We start from the raw sequence: 17,448 nt of genomic DNA on the forward strand, positions 1-17,448 counted from the left end.
TATTTTATATTAAATTAGAAAATGTGGAAAGTTTCTTATTAATGTTCTTGACCTGATATGGCTACAAATCTGTTCCTTTTTTCGGAATTTCAAACAGTTTTGGTATCGAGATCTTTAGGTACTATCTTATCTTTTTTCTCTTTGATTGGTGGTACCATGTTATTGTTATTTTAAATGCTTTCTCTTACTTGTCTTCTTTGGTACAATCTACTTATAAAATAGTTTCCTGTTCACTTTCTTCTGCAAATAATTCTATTGTTTTGATTTGTATGTGGAAAATGATGTAAATTCCTATGTGACTCACATTCATTTGCATAAACAATGTATTCTAGACGTAAGTGGATCAAGGAAGGTGATGGAAATACTAGATTCTTCCATGCTTTGTCTAATGGTAGGAGACGGAAAAATTTTGTGAACAAGCTAGAAGTAAATGGAGATGTGTTTTCAGGTCAAGTAGAAATTGCTAGAGTTTTTATTGATCACTTTAAGTCAATTTCAGGAAACCTTTGAATCTGAGAGAGAATCTGGAAGATTTCGATTGGCGTATTTTAGACGTAGAAGTAGCAAGGTGGTTGGAAAGGAATTTTGAAGAGGAGCAAATTAGGAAGGCTGTCTTCTCTATGAGTAGATCTAAGGTCCTTGGGCTTGACGGCTTTACAATGGCTTCTCACTAAGATTGTTGGCAAGTGGTGAAGGATGAGTTGTGTGAATTGTTTTATGAATTTGTAGAAAAACATTTCATTAGTCAAGGGATTAATGCTACATTCTTGGTCCCTATCTAGAAGAAACCAGATGATAGCCACCCAAAATATTTTAGGCCTATCAGCTTCGTGATTAGTAGTTATAAGATAATCGCCAAGGTCCTATGTTTGAGACTCAAAGTAGTGCTCCTGTCCTTAATCAGTCAGTTCCAAGGTGTTTTCTTGCAAGATAGACAGATAATTGACCAAATTCTTGTTGCAAATAAGTGTGTGGAAGAAATGAAAAGATCTAATTGTAAGAGTTTTGTTTGCAAGTTGGACTTGGAGAAAGCATATTATTTGGTGGATTGGAATTTCTTGATTGAGGTGATGAGAAATTGTGGTTTTGGTGGTAGATGGTGCAAATGGGTAAAGGGGTTTTAAAATCATGGCACTATTCCGTTTCATTAATGAGGTGGGTTTTTTTTCAAGCAAGCATAGGGTTGAGGCAAGGGGACCCATTATCCCCTTTCCTCTTTACTTTGGTGGTGGATGTCTTCAGTAGACTCATTTCCAAGGCAGAAAGGGAGGGGGAGATTGGCAATAAAATTGTGGTCACACACCTCCAATTTGCGGATGATATCATAATATTTTGTGAAGGGTGTGAACAAAGGATGATTGGGTACCTTAAAGGCTTGGTGAAGAAATTTGAAGTTGTCTCAAATCTCAAAGTCTAAAAAGAGTTGCATTGCAGGGATTAATTTGGAGGATAGAGAATTAGAGGCTATTGCGGAGAGGCTTGAGTGTTCCATATCTAGTTGGCCTTTGATCTATCTAGGGCTTCATTTAGGTACTAATTCCAAGGATATTAGATTTTGGTATCCAATATTAGAAAGGTGTTCAAAAAGGCCAGTAGTGTGGAAGAAGAATTACATATCTTTGGGTGGGAGAATTACTTTTATTAGATTAACCCTAGCAAACCTACCCTTATATTATTTGTCAATGTTCAGGGTTTCACAGAAGGAGGCTAGGAAGATTGAGAAGGTAATGAGGGGTTTCCTATGGGAACTAGGGGAGGAGAAAAAAGATAACCTGCTGAGATGGGAAATAGTGAATAGAGATCCAAAGGAGGGAGGCTTGGGGCTGGGTAATGTAAATAAAAAGAACTTAGTTTTGTTAGGTAAATGGATTTGGAAGTGGCTGTTGGAGAGGGACAGATTGTGGCATGAGGTGATAGCTAGCATATATGGAAGGATGAACTCTGGATGGGATGCAGTAGTGTCTCGACGGGCTACCCTTACCTCACCGTGGAAAGCAACTCATGGGTTTCTTCGCCAGTTTCTTAGTTTCGTTAGGTATGATGTGTGTTTTGGGGGGCTGTAAAGTTCTGGGAAGACCTTTGGATTGGTTCTTCAACTCTTAAAAATTTATGCCTCTTCCTTTACTCAATTTTGTTGTACAAAAACAAGTGTGTTTCGGACTTTATCGTTCCTCCTATCCTTCCATTGAGTCATAACTAGGATTTTGGTTTCTAGAGAGGGTTGAGGGATGCTAAAGTGATAGAGTTGAACAGGTTATTGCAACTTCCTTTTTTTTTTTTTTTTATCAATAACAGCAATTTCATTAACCAGTCTGTAAATATAGTACATAAAGGGAGATAAAATTTCTTAACTCCCCCTGCTGAGGCCAAAGCCCAGACAAAGTCTGTAATTACAACCGAGCCCAAAATAAAACTTCCCTACCCACCCCCATCTTTGCTAACTCATCAGCAAATGGGTTAACAAATCTCTTCACCCATCTGAACATCACTTCCATGTCCTTGACCAGCCACTTAAACTTTTTCCTTTCATTGCTATACCCCCATAGGCCAGCCTTATCTTCTTTCAGCCACCCTACTACCACCTCTGAATCCCCTTGAATTACAAGTCTTCCTATATTAATTTCCTTTGCTTTCTGGACACCTTCTACAGATGCATAGATCTCAGCTATGAGAGAATTCCCCCGTCCCTATTGGGCTTGAGAACAAAGCTAAAACAGTCCCATTCTCATCCCTAAACACGCCTCCAATACCTGAAGGCCCCGGGTTCCCTCTGCTACTCCCATCAAAGTTCAGTTTTATGAAGCCGGGGGGGGGGATCCAGGACAATCTCAGGTCTGTTTTGACCTTTTGACCTGGTTACAACTAGCAATCTCACCCCCACTTTCTAAGCAAGTCATCCACAGTGAAATCTTTGAACAACCTTGAGGATTTCAGCCACTGTACTACCCTGAAATGGATCAAATCTATCAGGTCTTCAACCCTCACACCTTTTCCAGAAAAAAATCCTTGAGTTTCTTTCCTCCCACAAAGACCAGCATATTACAGCCCTTAGGCATCTCCACATGGTCCTGCCTCTTTTCCACTGCCACCTGAAGAAGGAAGAAGACAGTAACATCTGCAAGCTCATAGGAGGGAACCAACTGCACCCAAAAAGGGATAATGCCCATTCCCAAATCACTCTTGCATACTGGCAAGAGACCAACATGTGAAAACCAATTTCCCCATCGGCTCTACAGAGAACACACCAGTGAGGAGATAAGCATGTCTTGGGTCTCTTTTTTTGAAGTAGATCACTAGTGTTGACTCTTTCCAAAAAAGTTTCCCAACAAGAACTCCCAACCTTGGGAGGAATTGGCTTACCTCATATCTCTTTGACAGGGAAAGGAGGGTCCATGGGACTGGTTGGCTCAGTTAAGGCTTTGAAGAAAGAAGTAGAAGAGAACAAGCCCGAGGGGGTGGGTGTCCAGATTCTGGTGTCCTTCTTTGTGGGGTCCAAGAAAATATTTTCAAGAAGACCAAGGAGAGTCGAAATGCTGTTCAGGTCAGTGTCTCTAATAGCCCTTCTTAACCCCAGATTCCAACCAAACCCAGAGTTGCAACTTCTTGATTTTGTTTAGTTGGATTCTACCGAACCAGATAGATGCATCTGGGTTCCTCATCCAAAAGGTATTTTTTGCTTGTGCTTCTCTTTTTAAGTCTCTTTGTTTGTCTTCTCCTCCTTAGCCTTTTCCTACTGAGGAAGTGTGGTGTTGGCCTGTTTCTACCAAAATTGGAGCCTTTTGTTGGGAGGTGTACCATGGGAGGATCAACACCATAGACATGATACAAAGAAAGACCCTTCTTATGCTTATCCCAAAACTGGTGCACTCTATGTAAATCCAATGAAGAAATTGTTACCACTTACTAATATCCTGTCCTTTTGCTGCAAATATTTGGGATTGACTTTTCTTTTTGCTTGGTTGCAAATGGTCCTTGCCAACGGAGGTAGATGAGCTTTTTGACCCTTCTACCTTTGTCTAGCCTAAAAGTAGCAACGATAGTATGGATCCTGTGGGTAGAAAGAAATTACAGAATCTTCTCAGGCAAGGAGAGATGCATAGAAGCAGTAAAATATTGTACTTCGGTGAGGGTGATACATTGGATTAGGACCCTAGATTATTTTTCATCTTGGTTCTTTGACGATATAGGGAGAAATTGGATGTAGTGGCCAGAAGTTCTTTGAAAAAGAAAAAGAAAGATTCTTTGGGAACCCCCAACTGAAGATTATGTGAAACTAAACTTTGATGGGAGTAGTCAAGGAAACCCGAGCCCTTTAGGCATAGGAGGGGTGCTGAGAAACAAAGAAGGGAGTACAATTGCACTATTTTCTGGTCCTGTGGGAGTGGGAGATTCCTTCAGGGCGGAATTACTTGCACCTATTAGAGGGGTACAGATAACAAGTGATATGGGACTAATAAATGTGGAGATCGAAGGGGACTCAAAATTGGTGATAGGATGGTTTAAGGATCCAGAATATATTATCTGGTGTTTTAGGGTTGGATGAAAAAAATTAAATGGCTAACCAGAAACATGAACTTGAAAAATCTCTTGGGTTAGGAGAAAAATTAATGCTATGGCAGATGGGCTAGCTAAACAAGGGGTCAATAGGGGCAGTTTGTATTGGGCTCAGTTGTAATTGATTTTTGTTACTATCCTATTAAAGTTTTTATGTGAGAGGTAACACCTTGTGCCTCTCCATGAGATGCTTGTAATGCCTATTCTCATTGAGATTTAATAAACAATACTTTGTTTACTTATAAAAAAATGTATTATCGATAGGCATGCATAGTGTTAGACAGCAACAGTTTCTCTTTTAGATTATTCTGGTGCTTCATGCATATAGTCATGCCTATAGATGCCATTAAGAAGATCACTAAGTCTGTTTACGATTATGAGAAGCATGCCATCAGTTCTTGAAAAATCTAGCATGGTATGTGTTAAAATAATTTAGTTGCTGATGTTAGGGTCTGTTTGGCTAGTTAAAGTGTTTTTTATTTCGTTTTTTCTTTCTGTTATGTCTGTTATTGTACTCAGGGGCACAAGGGTCTTTCCCCTTGTTATTTCTGCCGCCCTATATATATTAAAATAAAGGCTGGCGCCACCAGCACTGTTACATTGCAAAACCCTTCTCTCTTCTCTTCTCTTCCTCTTATTTCTGGCCGGCCATACTGTCAAGATGGTATCAGAGCGGGAATACTTATTAAAGAGAGCAGATTGAAGAACCTTACTGGGAGAACAGATCGAACAGACTTGCTGAACCTGGGCGGAACAGAAATCTGATTCTGGACTGAAAAAATAGCTCTGCAACTGGTACAGTTCTCCCTGTTTTCTCTTCTTTACCCTCCTTGGTCATGTACCGAGTGAAAACCCTATGAGTCTGGGCGGCTGAATGCTGTCGAATCTGTATACCCCTGTTTTTCTTGGATCGTGTGATCCTGTTCATGTGTTAAGACAATTGTAGGTCAAGGATGACCTGTCTTCTCAATGATTTGATTTGATTATAAATAATAAGGATCTCTCCTGCTGATTAATGGCTGTTAGACATTCTGGAATTCTGGTAGGTTGGGACTGTTAAAACTATACAGGTCTGAAATCTGCCGAATACTACCTCTGTTTTGTCCTGAATTGGTACTGTTTGTGCTCAACCTGGTTGTTAAACCCAAGTGTGTGGGTGTGGACTGAGTGGAGCATTGTTTCATGGAGTAAGGAGGGGTCCTAAGTCCAGTGTTTGGGACTGATTATCTGTTTGACCATGTTGACTGAGAATTCTGCTACTTCAGAGATTTTAGGGAGCCACAATGGAGTGAGTGGGGGAATGGATATGAGCTTTCCCATGGCTGTTATTCCCTTTGATGGTCTGAACTACCTTGAGTGGTCTAGGAGAATAAAGCTCTACATCATTGCTAGGGGAAAATATGATACATCAATGGGAGAGTGAAGGAACTGAAGTATGGAAGTGTTGAGCATGATAGGTGGAACCAAGAGAACATTATGGTGATGTCTTGGCTCTTGGTTTCAATGCTGCCACAAGTAAGGAAGACTTTTATGTGGGCTGAAACTGCTTGTGAGATATGGGAACAAGCGAAATCCACCTATTCAAAGCAGAGACACTATGCCGAGATATATCAACTGCAAGCTGAATCCTCTACTTGCAAGCAGGGGGAGAGGAGTCTCTCGATGTACTATTCTGATTTGACATCAATATGGAAAGAACTTGATCACTATCAGAATGTGAATTGGAAGTGTGACGAAGATGCAAAGGCCTATAAGTCACTTGTATCTTAGCAACGAGTGCTTGCCTTCCTCCTAGGGCTGAATCTTTCGTATGAGTCCATCAGGGTGCAGATCTTGGGTAGTAAAGACATTCCATCAGTTCAGGAGGTGTATGCCTTGGTGCAGTCAAAAGAAAGCAGAAGAAGTGTGATGAATGGTGTAGAAGGGGAGTCAGTTGCCCTAACTGTCTGGGGAAATTCAAATACAAATGTCGGAGGTGGTTTTAAAAAGGGTGGCACTCAGAAAAAACCAGATGATAAGAGCAAACTTTGGTGCAGTCACTGCCAGAAGACACGACACACGAAAGATACTTGTTGGGATCTCCATGGAAAACCTAAATGAGCATAGGATTTGGGTAGGAAATCAGCACCTGATCAGGGCAAGAAACCAGGCCAACAGAATAAAAAAAGGTATAACTCAGCTAATATGGCATCGACAAAGACTAGTCCTTTGGTAACTCAGGAGAGGCATCCCAGTTCTGACCCTAAGGAAGATATTATCAACTTCTTCCGTGAACATCTGGAATTGTATGGTAGGACTCTCCGCCATATGAATTCAGGTCCTACTCCCTCTACCTCGTTTGCGTCTACATAAGGTAATGCCACAGCCTTCCATGTGTCATCTCATACTACTGATTCTCCTTGGATTATTGACTCCGGAGCCTCAAACCACATGACCGGTAAGTCAAATTTGTTTCAGACATATAACCTTCTCTCTGGGAGAGATAAGGTAAGACTGGCTGATGGTTCTTTTTCTACCATAGCTGGTCGAGGCACCATACCTCTCCCACTTGGCCTTACTCTTCCTAATGTACTGCATGTTCCGAAATTACCTATTAGTTTGCTGTCTATTAGTAGTCTGACTCACTCCTTGAACTGCTCAGTCGCTTTTTTCCGTCTTCATGCGTGTTTCAGGATTTGACCTCGGGGAAGACGATTGGTAGAGGAAGCATGGTGGATGGTCTCTACGTGTTGGAGAATAATGTTGGTCTAGTGGCGACAAAGTCCATGAGTTCGTCAAGCGAGAGTCAAGCCTATTTATGGCATAGTTGTTTAGGTCATCTTTCTTTTGAGTCATTAAAAGTTATGTTTCCAAAGTTGTTTGAGTCCTTGTCAGTGAGTCAGTTACAGTGTCAAACTTGTCAGTTGAGTAAGCATTGTAGAAGTTCTTTACCTTTACGAAATAAAAGATCTGAATTTCCATTTCATATTATTTATTTTGATGTTTGGGGCCCTGTTACTCTACCTACCGCGACTGGCTATAAGTACTTCATTACCTTGATTGATGATTATTCTAGATACACTTGGGTTTACCCTATGCGATCACGAGATGAAGTGCCACAAATTGTGAAAGATTTTCAACGCATGGTGTTCACTCAGTTCCAAACGGAAATCCATATCTTCCAGTCGGACAATGCGAAGGAATATTTCCATAGTGATCTCACAAAGTTTTTTGCTTCGAGTGGGTCACTTCAGCGAAGCTCTTGTGCTAGGACACCCCAACAAAATGGTGTGGCTGAATGGAAGAACCGTCACCTTCTTGAAGTCGCTCGTGGCTTATTGATTCATATGAATGTGCCAAAACAGTTTTGGATGGATGCAGTCTTGTGTGCAACATATATCATCAATCGCATGCCCTCTCGGCTACTAGAGTATAAGGCCCCACATCAGCTCTTGTTCCCTACAGCCCCACTGTCCACCATTCCGATGCGTGTTTTTGGGTGTTGTTGTTTTCTCCATAACTTGTCCCCTACTCGTGGTAAGCTTGATCCTCGGGCTATTCCTTGTGTTTTTCTTGGTTACCCTTTATCTCAAAAGGGGTATCGCTGCTATGATCCCATTGCTCGCAAGTACTATGTTTCCATTGATGTCTCATTCTTTGAGAATCAACCTTTTTTCTCGGTTTCTCCTCAGGGGGAGAGTAGGGTTGAGGAGAAACAGGCAATGACTCAAATTCGACTACCTCCTTTACCCGATCCTCCTCCATTCCGGGTTTTTCATCGTCGCCATAAGAGCTAGCAGAGTTCAAGAGCCGTGGAGCCTGACACTATGCAACCAACATCATCGGATTCACCCGAGGCAGATCTGTCTCATCAGCCAGGTACACTTGCTCCCATTGATATGTCTGTTCCTCTAAATGTTGATTCACCTGTCACCAATGATCTTAATATTCCTATTGCTAAGAGGAAGGGTGTTAGGTCTTGTACCACTAATCATCCTATCTCTAATTTTGTGTCCTATGAGCATGTTTCGCCTTCATACCGTGCTTTTCTCTCTTCTATGGATAGTGTCCCCATTCCTAAGACCGTGGCAGAAGCTTTGTCTAAACCTGAATGGACAGATGCAATGCAGGAAGAAATTGATGCTTTACACAAAAATGGCACTTGGGAGTTGGTAGACCTTCCTGAAGGGAAGGAACCAATGGGGTGCAATTGGGTGTTCACAGTGAAACACAAGGCTGATGGAACTGTTGAAAGGTACAAGGCTAGACTGGTAGCAAGAGGCTTTACATAGGTATATGGAGTGGACTATGCAGAGACTTTTGCTCCAGTAGCCAAGATCACTCTATCAGGATTCTTCTTTCCTTGGTAGCAAATCTTGACTGGGACCTTCACCAATTGGACATCAAAAATGCTTTCTTGAATGGTGACTTGGAAGAGGAAGTATACATAACCCAACCCCCAGGGTTCTGTACCAAAGGCAGTGAACAAAAGGTGTGCAGGTTAAAAAAATCTCTCTATATGGGTTGAAACAATCACCTCGGGCTTGGTTCAGTAAGTTTCATTTAGCAGTTCAACAGATGGGGTTCAAACAATGCCAGTCAGATCATACTCTATTTGTGAAAAGAGGTGAAGGTCAAATTGCAACTCTTATTGTGCATATGGATGACAAAGTGATCATAGGAGATTGGGAGGCTGAAATCCGAAGACTGAAAAAACTCTTAGCTACTAAATTTGAGGTGATGGATCTAGGCCCTTTACGTTACTTCCTTGGAATTGAAGTTGCCCGCTCTCACAAGGGCATCTTTATTTCCCAACGAAAGTATGTACTAGATCTACTAGAAGATACAGGAAAGTTGGGGGTAAAACCATTTGATTCACCTATTGAACCTAATCACCATCTGGGAGACAGTCAAGGAGAATTTTTGAAAGATGTAAAGATGTTCTAGAGACTCGTGGGGAGACTTTTGTATTTGCCTATGACCAGGCCTGATATTGCCTATGTAGTGGTTGTCCTTAGTCAATTCATGCACAGCCCTAGGACAACTCACTTTGAGGCTGCAAAGAGGATCTTGAGATATCTCAAGAAGTTTCCTAGAGCTGGTTTGTTGTTCCAGAAATACAGTCACTTAAAAGTGGAAGTATATGTTGATGCAGATTGGGCAGGAGCAGTCAATGATCGAAAGTCTACCAGTGGGTATTGTGCCTTTGTAAGAGGAAACCTTGTCACATGGAGAAGCAAAAAACAAAGTGTGGTGGATAGATCCAGTGCTGAAGCAGAGTATAGAGCGATGGCTCATGGGGTTGCGGAAATCATGTGGATAAGAAATCTGTTAGGTGAACTGGGTTTCGCAGTGAGCAATCCTATGTCACTCTACTGTGACAACAAAGCGGCCATCAATATTGCTGCTAATCCAATTCTGCATGATAGGACGAAACACATTGAAGTGGACAAGCATTTTGTTAGATAGAAACTTGAAAGTGGAGAAGTGTGTACACCATATGTTAGCTCAGAAGAACAACTTGCAGATATCTTCACCAAAGGTCTTCATCATGTGCGGCACAAATATTTGTGTGACAAGTTGGGCATGATTGACATCTATGCTCCAACTTGAGGGGGAGTATTAAAATAATTTAGTTGCTGATGTTAGGGTCTGTTTGGCTAGTTAAAGTGTTTTTTATTTCGTTTTTTCTTTTTGTTATGTCTGTTATTGTACTCAGGGGCACAAGGGTCTTTTCCCTTGTTATTTCTGCCGCCCTATATATATCTTCACCAAAGGTCTTCATCATGTGCGGCACAAATATTTGTGTGACAAGTTGGGCATGATTGACATCTATGCTCCAACTTGAGGGGGAGTATTAAAATAATTTAGTTGCTGATGTTAGGGTCTGTTTGGCTAGTTAAAGTGTTTTTTATTTCGTTTTTTCTTTTTGTTATGTATGTTATTGTACTCAGGGGCACAAGGGTCTTTTCCCTTGTTATTTCTGCCGCCCTATATATATTAAATTAAAGGCTGGCACCGCCAGCACTGTTACATTGCAAAACCCTTCTCTCTTCTCTCCTCTCTTCTCTTCTCTTCTTCTCCTCTTCTCTTCTCTTCTCTTCCTCTTATTTCTGGCCGGCCATACTGTCAAGAGTATGTATGGTATGAATTTATTTTTGGTGCCAAAAACACCTGGAATGTTACTGTGGAATTGAGAAAGAATGATCTTATCTAAGCATGGGCTTACTTATATAGATGAGAATACAGTGGCATGAGGGTGGGCCTTGGTGCAATGGTTGGGTTGCTCCATTGCAACCTAGGTGACCAGGGTTCAAATCTTGGAAACAGCCTCTCCGTATGTGGAGGGAAGGCTGTGTACATTTGTCCCTCCCCAGGCCTTGCATTGGCGGGAACCTCATGAACTGTGCTGCCCTTTTAGAATACAATGACATCCTGTGGAACAAGGTTAAAATGCAGAAGACTGTTCTTGGAGTCACAAGACTTTGTTTGGTAATACTTGGGGATCCTTACTAGTCTGTTATTTTGTTGGTTGTTGGTTTGTTTTGAACTTGGGTGTTTTGGGATGCCTTAAGAGGAGGTGTTCTTAGGTTTTGTTATCTGGTTCCTGTAGCTTTTGATTTGGACATAGTGGGTGGCTCAAGTGGTTGTATAATGTGAGGAGGTGCTCTTGAGTTTTCTCATCCAGTGTCTATATCTTTTGTTTTGGGAATGGCAGGTCTCTTAGGTGCTTGAATAATGGTTCAACGGTTGTGGGCTGATGGGTTGTGGCTTTTTACTTGTTTTCGGAGGTCCCCCCTTCTCTCTCTCTCTCTCTCACACACACACACACAGACATGCATTGAAATGGGAATTCATAATTCTAGCTTGATGCATGTATTTTGGACTTGTTCATTGCTAAAATTGTCTAATGGTTTCGACTATGATACCAGATAAACTTGTAACAAATCAACTGGTATCATAAAAATGGTAACAAATCAGGTAGCATTTAACAAAATTCACTGGGGAGGGGGGATATTTGAATGGTAAAAGCTCTTCCAGAATCATGTCTTTCCGCCAACATAAATTTTTCCTTGTCTAATACATGCAACTTCTAGTATTTTGGCAATATTTACTTCATGCACACAGTCACACACATGAACATTGAAAAGTAACAAATAAGAAAATATATACCTAAGTCTGTGTATAACTAAGAGGGGTGCATCCTTAGTTCCCAAAAAGCTTAGCATGTTACATGTGGCCTGGATTCTTTTTAATGCCTAAGGCATCTCATCATCATCTATGCCTCATCCCAACTATATGGGGTTAGCTTTGAAGCCAAAAGCATCTGGAGCAAGAAAATGATGTCAGCTGTGAATGATAGTATGAAAGAGTAGAATGACAAGCATTCACCATGGAATGAGGATAAAATGCGGAGGACAGTTGTTGCTGGAGTTGTAATGTTTTCTTGGTTATGCTTGGGGTCTTTTTTGGAATGTTATGCATTGGTAGTTGGTTGGTCTTGGACTCGAGTGTTTTTAGGTCTTGCTGGCGTTGCCTTAGAGAAGTTGTTTTTGGGCTTTCTGATCTGGTTCTTGCAGCTTATGTCTTTATTGAAGGGGGTGGCTCAGGTGGTCTGTATACACTTGCTCTCTCTCCACCACTACCAGCCTCGTATGCTTGTTGTATAAATTGATTCTTTAAAGTAAAAGTCGTTATTGACCTGAAGGGAAGGAGTCAGTCCCGGGGGTGGGGGGTGGGGATAATGTATTTTGAGAAGGACTGATATGCATCTTGATAAAGGGTTAACGTTAACCTGATTAGACATGTATTGGCTTGTGCATGCTAAATGGTATCATATTTTTGGTTGCATGAAGTTGCATAACTGCTTGATGAGGCATTATGTTTTTAGTTACAAGGAGTTGCATAATGGTCAAAATATGCTCCATTATTAGTTTGTAACCAAAATAGTTCCTTTGTTGTTTTGTTCATAGACTTCGATACATTTTTGTGTTTTGGGCTAGAATTCCTGATGTCATCCAGTTTAAAGCATTTGACGGGGAAGAGGTTAACAGAGCTATTTTTAGATGGAAAAAGTAAGGTTACAAGTCTAGATAGATTTATTTTGAGATTCTATTGAGTTAAAACATTATAAAAGATGATATCATGCCTGTGTTCAATAAAAAAAAAAGATGATCTCATGCTTGCTTTCCAGGAATTCCATGAAAGGGGGATTATTAAGAAAGGAGCTAATAAACACATTCTTTTCTCTTATATCCAAGAAACAAGGAATTTCCTTTGCCAATAAGCTTTATAAATCTTTATAAACTTGATTATAAGTCTTTATAAGATTGTATCCAAAGGCCTTGCCAATAGGCTTAAGGAAGTTCTTCCCATCTCTTGTCACTCCACAACAAGGTGCCCTTGTACATGACAGGCAAATAGTTGACCAAATCATTAATTATGAATGAGAGTGTGGGGGAATCAAGGAGGTCTAGGTTTGGTGGCTTTGTTTTCTAACTTGATCTTGAAAAATCTTATATTTTTTTTTCATTTGTCTTTTCTTGAGGAAATCCTTGAGAAAGTGGGTTTTGGGCTGAAATGCAGAGAATGAATTATGGCTTCTTGTTAACCACTCAAGAATGGAAATGTTGGTTCAAGCTTGGCACCAAGGAGCACTTCCTAGAGAAGCGAGCATGCTTGGCACCAAGGATGGAAACGTTGGTTCAAGCTTAAGGGTTGCCACCTTGTGCCAAAACACACACACACACATACACAGGGGTTAGGTCCATATCCAGTCCATCCTTCCAGGACCCTTTGGATAGCCAAGTCCAGAATTGTACAATAGCCTTTTGCCAAGAAGTACTTCCCCAATGTTTAGCCGTTTAGGGATCTACGTTAGGGAGACCCACTCCCTTCTATTTACCCTAGTGGTTGATATCTTTATCCATCTTGTTCTGCAAGATGACAGGGTTTTGTGACCAAGGTGTAAGAAATCTCCAATACTTGATGGGATGTACCCTTTTACAAGTTTTCCCTTTATGTAAGTTCGACATTAAATTTTGTTATCATTCTATTTTTTATATATAGTCAACAGAATTAAGTATATTCATTGTGATAAAATTCAGGTAGTGTCCTTATAATTCCAGATAATAATGAGAAGAAGAACCTGTAAAAACAGTAGGGAGATTATGAACAAAACACACACACCCAAAAGCCCTGGAAGTAAGAGGAAAAGAAGACAAAGTAGGAAAAAAAACGGAGAATGGAGAATGACCTTCAAGGATAGACATGGGCATGCAGTTAATAAGAAAGCAAGATGTAAGCACAACATCACTCCAAAAGTATTTGGGAACATTCATATGATGTAAGAGGGCCCAAGCAATTTCCAAAAGGTGATGGTTCTTTCTCTCAACCACCCCATTTTGTTGAGGGGTGTACGTTCACCAGGTTTGATGGATAATGCCATGTTGTTCCAAATATTCTTGAAATGGTGTGTAAAAATACTCACGACCATTATCAGAATGAAGAATTTATTGTGTACACCAAATTGATTGCAAATCTCAACATAAAATTTTTGGAAGATAGAAAACAATTCACTCATTTCTTTCATAAGGTAAAGCCATGTCATACTTGAATAATCATCAACAAAAATTACAAAGTACTTGTAATCATTATAAGACACTACTCTGTTTGGACCCTATATGTCCGAATGGACTAAAAAAAAGGACTCGACATATGACTATCAACTCTAGGACTAAAGAGAACATGATGATGTTTCCCAAACTAACACGACTCACAATTCAAAGTAGAAAGACGACTCAACAACGGAACAAGTAATTGAAGAGCTTTAAGAGACGGGTGACCAAGTTTGCAGTGTCATTAAAGAGGAGAAAGAGATGTCTGAAGGGTTGTTGTCGAACCACCTCCATTAAGATAATATAGCTCACCAGCTTCATGCCCTCCACCAATCTTCGTCCCCATCTTGAGATCCTAAAACACACAAGAAGAAGGGTAAAAAGTGATAGAGCAATTAAGAGACTTATTCAATTTACTAACAGACATCAGGTTAAAGGGAAACTTGGGAACATATAAAATTGAGGATTACCAACACCACATATGGAAGATGTACAACCATTGGCAAGAGTAATAGACTGTGATGTGGAGGACGGAGAAAGGGATGAAAACACACATGGAGTCCCAATCATATGATCAGAAGCTCCGGAATAATCCAATGGGAAGGTTTGGATGCCAAACAAGTCATACCTGAGTGTGCAAGGGTAGCTGTGTTCTGCTGAGACGTACCCTGAATGAACCGCTCATACTCATCATCTCCTTTCTGGAGGCATCTGTAGATGTAGAAGGTATCTGATCAGTTAGCTGAGATTCCTGTCTCAAACCACCACCAGTTACGACTGCATGATTTGCCCAGGTCGAAGGTGAGCCATGTTGATCATAGCAAAAGTTGATAATACGTCCTTCCATACCACAATGTGTACACCTCCTCTGACCATTACTACATCATCTATCACGGTCTCCCCCTGAGTCTCGACCTCCAACACGACCACCACCACGACTATACATGGATCCACCACCACAACCATACATGGATCCACCACCACCACCACCACCATACATGGGTCCACCACCACTACCACAACCAGCCTGACCTCTACCTCCATGACCTCCCCCTCTCACTATTGCAAATGCAAACCTATCTGATATAGTGGAGTTCTTTGTGGGTCCAACTAAGATCCTCCGAAGACGAGCAAACACTTCCTCAAGAGAGGGAAGAGCAAACCCACCTAGTATCTATTCTCTTACCAGTTCACATTTAGACTTCAACCCTACTAAAAATCTGGTCACATCCAACTACTCTCTCTGTTGTTGCTGAATTTTGACATTAGGTGTAAGAGGATGATACGCATTCAACTCATTTTGCAGATTTCTCATACTAGCATAATAGTCCTCAAGACTCTAATTCCCCTGTTGCAAGTTGAAATACTCTTGGTATAGTTGGTAAACCCTAGTAGTGTTGTCTTGTCTAGAATAAAGCATCTTTGCATGATCCTAGACCTCCTTGGTTGTATCTAAAAACATGAAGTTCACACCGATTTTGGGTTCCATACTATTCCATAGCCATGTTATAATTTGTGCATCCTCTTGCTCCCACTCATCATATCCTTGAGAATCAATTAGGGGTTTATCTTCCCTCACATGCTTCACTTTCTCCTTAGCTTTCAGAAAAACTTCAACAGATTTAACCCAAGGCACATAATTCTCACCATTCAATTTGATAGATGTCATATTCACATTTAGATAATCAGAAGGGACCATCACACTAGACTTGCATTCGTTGCTGTCTCCCATGACTTCACAAGGAAAAAGGAAAGAAATTCTACCACTAGTTTGTCACTCCACTTCACTAATTTGGCACCACACTACACACCGACTGATTATTACTAGGGAACCTTCTATCATAGGTTTCAGCAATAACACTCACCGTTGTTCACCACTTTCAGCAACCACACCACTGCTGTCTTCCACTTTCAGCACCATAAACCATCATAATACACCTCATGAACAGGGAATTTTGTTCTGCAACACATCACAATCTGTTCCTCACTGCTACACCCATGTAAACTACCTATTTGAACTCCCACCAACCAAACTTGCACTGTCACTCAACCTCACACCTGAAACCAGCCCTCTTTGAACTGCTGAGTGGAGGGTTTTCTACCAACCACACAAAACAGCAACAACTCTACCCATTGGAGGCATGAAAACCTCCAGAACAAGAAAATGATCAGTCCTTTTTAGCCCCTCTATGAAACTCCCATCTACCAATGAGAAATCTGCAAAACACTAGGAGAGTATGCGCTGAATAGAGGGAGAAAAAGAAGTTGATCTGAACTAGTTAACCTGGCTCTGATACCATGATAAAATTCAGGTATAGTGTCCTTATAATTCCAGATAATAAGAAGAAGAACCTGTAGAAACAGTAGGGAGAAGAGAAGAAAAGAGAAGAGAAGAAGAGAAAACTGTTCCAGTCGAACTAGAGAGCAAAATCTTATTTCTCTAGTCGGCCAGGCTTTATTTATACCTTTCTAAACAAATCAGAATTACTCTTATGCCCTCACTTAAGTGAGAGACACGTCAGCTAACTTAAGATCTACTTGTAATTACATTTAACATATAACTTAATGTAAAATGCCTATACTACCCCTCTACAGCCGACTCTAACACATTGTCCTAAAAACCATGCTATCCAAAAGGTGGGTAGCAGAGGGAATACGGAACAGCTTTAAGCTGGCACAACTTTCTCTTGTATTATTCCATTTTATAGTATAACAGAACTGATTATTCTCATCAATTTTTACCATTTATATTTCCATCAAATAAACAGAAAATTATGTTCTGTTATTTTGCACTTTTTTCTTGTATCAAAAAAATTATTTTTGGTACTCTAGCCTTTTTGCTTTCTTTCTATTGGTGAATTACTTAGATTTAGTAAATATATTTTCATGAAAATGTGTTAAGAGGCCCTCCTTGTATATGAAATTATGAATATGATCAGCAACAGGAAAAGGAGTATGTTGACGTAAAAGATATGAAGGGTTCAAGGGGTATCAAAGAAAGTATAAGGGCTACTCTAGCCCAACAAGAGGTTTCCATGTCTAATGTATACAGAAGGCACTTAGAAAACCTATATATTAGATTATTAGTTCTCTTGTTCAAATTTTCTGTTTTGATAGTTTATGCTATCAGAAACTCTTTTTTTTTGGTGCCACAAGACAATAATAAGTTGGTTCACAAGTCCATTTTGGAACCCAAGTTCTTTTACATGGACCTGAAACCTAATGATCTTATATCAGTAACTTTTCACTTCATGGTTATTTGTTTAGAAAATCTAGTTGTCAGTTATCTCATTATCAA

At 40.4% G+C, this 17,448-nt stretch overlaps 1 protein-coding gene across 3 annotated transcripts in view; it reads left to right on the forward strand.

The window, feature by feature from the left end:
- LOC148842752 (3-hydroxyisobutyryl-CoA hydrolase-like protein 3, mitochondrial) overlaps window positions 1–17,448 on the forward strand; it is a 33,271-nt gene that overhangs the window by 15,466 nt on the left and 357 nt on the right. The window contains exon 10 of one of the 3 annotated variants that reach the window (XM_088957880.1): window positions 98–118. The exons of the other annotated variants lie outside the window; for them this stretch is intronic. Within the exon in view, the coding sequence (XP_088814006.1) occupies window positions 98–118 (21 nt within the window). The remainder of the gene's footprint in view (window positions 1–97; window positions 119–17,448) is intronic. 3 annotated transcript variants of the gene reach the window in all.

The sequence above is a fragment of the Nelumbo lutea genome, chromosome 8 (assembly GCF_056320005.1).
Source record: "Nelumbo lutea isolate HS-2025 chromosome 8, American lotus-T2T, whole genome shotgun sequence".
Classification (NCBI taxonomy): domain Eukaryota; kingdom Viridiplantae; phylum Streptophyta; class Magnoliopsida; order Proteales; family Nelumbonaceae; genus Nelumbo; species Nelumbo lutea.